Genomic DNA, 2,014 nt, shown 5'->3' with positions numbered 1-2,014 from the left:
CGCCGTGGGCTACGCAGTCCGCCCTGTGCTGCTGGAAGGGGCGTTCTGGGCACGGGGGGAGCGGTCGAGGGCTGGAGACCCTAAAGGCGCCTCCTATGGCCAGAGGGGACCCTCCGGCGGGAGCCACCTCTCGGGGGCGCATCATCCTGCCCCCCACTGTAAGAGGAAAGCTCCATAATGGAGCTTAGGAATTAGGAGTCTCGAGTGAGTAAGGCCGGGTTACAGCCACTCGGGAGCCGGTCCCACCAGTCTGTCCCGGGGAGAAGCTGGCCTGGGTCTAGGGGGCGGACAGGGCGCCTGCGTTCCTACCTACGCAGGCCGGCCCCATCCGGGGGATGCAGCGGCGGGTGTTTAGACCGAAGGACTAGGCAAAAGCCAGAAACGGAGGGTTGGGGAGAGGGCCTTGGAGCCCTGCTGGGGACAGAGTCGCACCGCTTGGAGTTCCCAGCCTGGCCTTCACCCGGCATCTTGTTGGGCCAGCAGCGTCAGGCCGGTTTATTTAAGCAACCGTAACGTCCGCCCGCACACACCCTGCCCCAGTCCACTCCTGCCTCCCGCTGGGACTGGAGGGTGGGCGCTTTCCTGCTTCAGCTTCTCGCTCTTGTGTAATCCCACAAGCAAGGGGTTTCTAAACTGAGCAGCAGGTGCCTGGCTGATGCCCAGTCCCCGCCAGAAGCCAAGCCTGGTGGGCCGTCAGCCAACCACCGCACGCCACGGACCGCCCTGGAGCCCCTGTCCGAGCGCCGTCAGCCCCGCCCAGGGTCTGCAGGACGGAACCCGCCCTGCGCTCCACACCTGAGGCCGCTCGCTTCGCCTCTTCTCTTCCCCAGGTGCTGTCCTTAGTCCCAGCCCAGTCAAGAGCTACTGGGGCTGGCTAGTCATGGGGGAGCCCAGTAGAGAGGAGTATAAAATTCAGTCCTTTGATGCAGAGACGCAGCAGCTGCTGAAGACAGCACTCAAAGGTGAGCACGGGACCCCTTCCTGAGCTGGGGTCAGGAGCCACCGAGAAGGGCCCCTGTAGGCAGCACCAGAGGCTGAGCCTGGTGAATGCCTCCACCCCTCCCCTCATTCTCTGACGATAGGAATCGGCAACGTAATTCTTGAACTGGAAGACAAGCTACATTGAGGCCATTATTTTGGAGTATGAATCAGTCACCTCTCAGACTGTAAAGACGTTTTAAAAAGTTTAACCATAGGGCTAGGCGCAGTGGCTCATGCCTGTAGTTCCAGCACTTTGGAAAGCCAAGGTGGGCAGATTGCTTGAGTCCAGGAGTTCAAGACCAGTCCGGGAAACATGGTGTAAACCCCATCTCTACAAAATAAAAAAAAATTGAAAAATTAGCCGGTCATGGTGGCACGCACCTGTGGTCCCAGCTACTTAAGATGCTGAGGTGGGAGAATTGATTGAGCCTGGGGGGGTGAGGGTGCCATGAGCCATGATCCTGCCACTACATTCCAGCCTGGCTAACAGAGCAAGACCCTGTCTCAAGAACAACAACAAAAGGTTTCATCATAAAAAAAAGAACACAGCTCCTGCCCTTGAAGCGCTTACATTTGAATTGCTCTTTTCTGTGCTGCCATAGCCCCGTCTCTTGAATGCACAGCTGCGTGCTTTGAGACAGGTGGAGAATATTCCTTTTGCCAGAGGAGCTATAGTAATTGCCCTCGCCTGATGCCTTCCCGCTGTAACACGCAGGACAGAAGTTTGTCTTCAACTAATAATTAGCAGCACCCATCATGTGCCAAGCCGAGCCTGCTGGGAGGCCCTGTGTCTTATAAAAACACTATTTCTGGCCGGGCGCGGTGGCTCAAGCCTGTAATCCCAGCACTCTGGGAGGCTGAGACCGGCGGATCACGAGGTCAGGAGATCGAGACCATCCTGGCTAACACGGTAAAACCCCGTGCCTACTAAAAAAAATAAAAAAAAAACTAGCCAGGCGAGGTGGTGGGCGCCTGTAGTCCCAGCTACTCGGGAGGCTGAGGCAGGAGAATGGCGTAAACCCAGGAGGCGGAA

General features: G+C 57.6%; 1 protein-coding gene across 5 annotated transcripts in view; it reads left to right on the top strand.

The window, feature by feature from the left end:
- Positions 1-7: 7 nt before the first annotated feature.
- Positions 8-2,014, top strand: part of MIF4GD (MIF4G domain containing) — a 5,704-nt gene continuing 3,697 nt past the window's right edge. For 2 of the 5 annotated variants that reach the window (XM_011977609.1, XM_011977486.1), the window contains exons 1-2: positions 8-962; positions 1,605-1,703. In XM_011977609.1, the coding sequence (XP_011832999.1) occupies positions 881-962; positions 1,605-1,703 (181 nt within the window). In that variant the 5' untranslated portion in view covers positions 8-880. Of the gene's footprint in view, positions 963-1,583; positions 1,704-2,014 lie in introns of all 5 variants that reach the window. The other 3 variants (XM_011977687.1, XM_011977552.1, XM_011977403.1) reach the window with 2 other exon arrangements.

The sequence above is a fragment of the Mandrillus leucophaeus genome, unplaced genomic scaffold, assembly GCF_000951045.1.
Source record: "Mandrillus leucophaeus isolate KB7577 unplaced genomic scaffold, Mleu.le_1.0 Scaffold1, whole genome shotgun sequence".
Lineage (NCBI taxonomy): Eukaryota > Metazoa > Chordata > Mammalia > Primates > Cercopithecidae > Mandrillus > Mandrillus leucophaeus.
The sequence above is the reverse complement of the archived record's forward strand: the minus strand, read 5'-3'. Positions and strand labels throughout refer to the sequence as shown.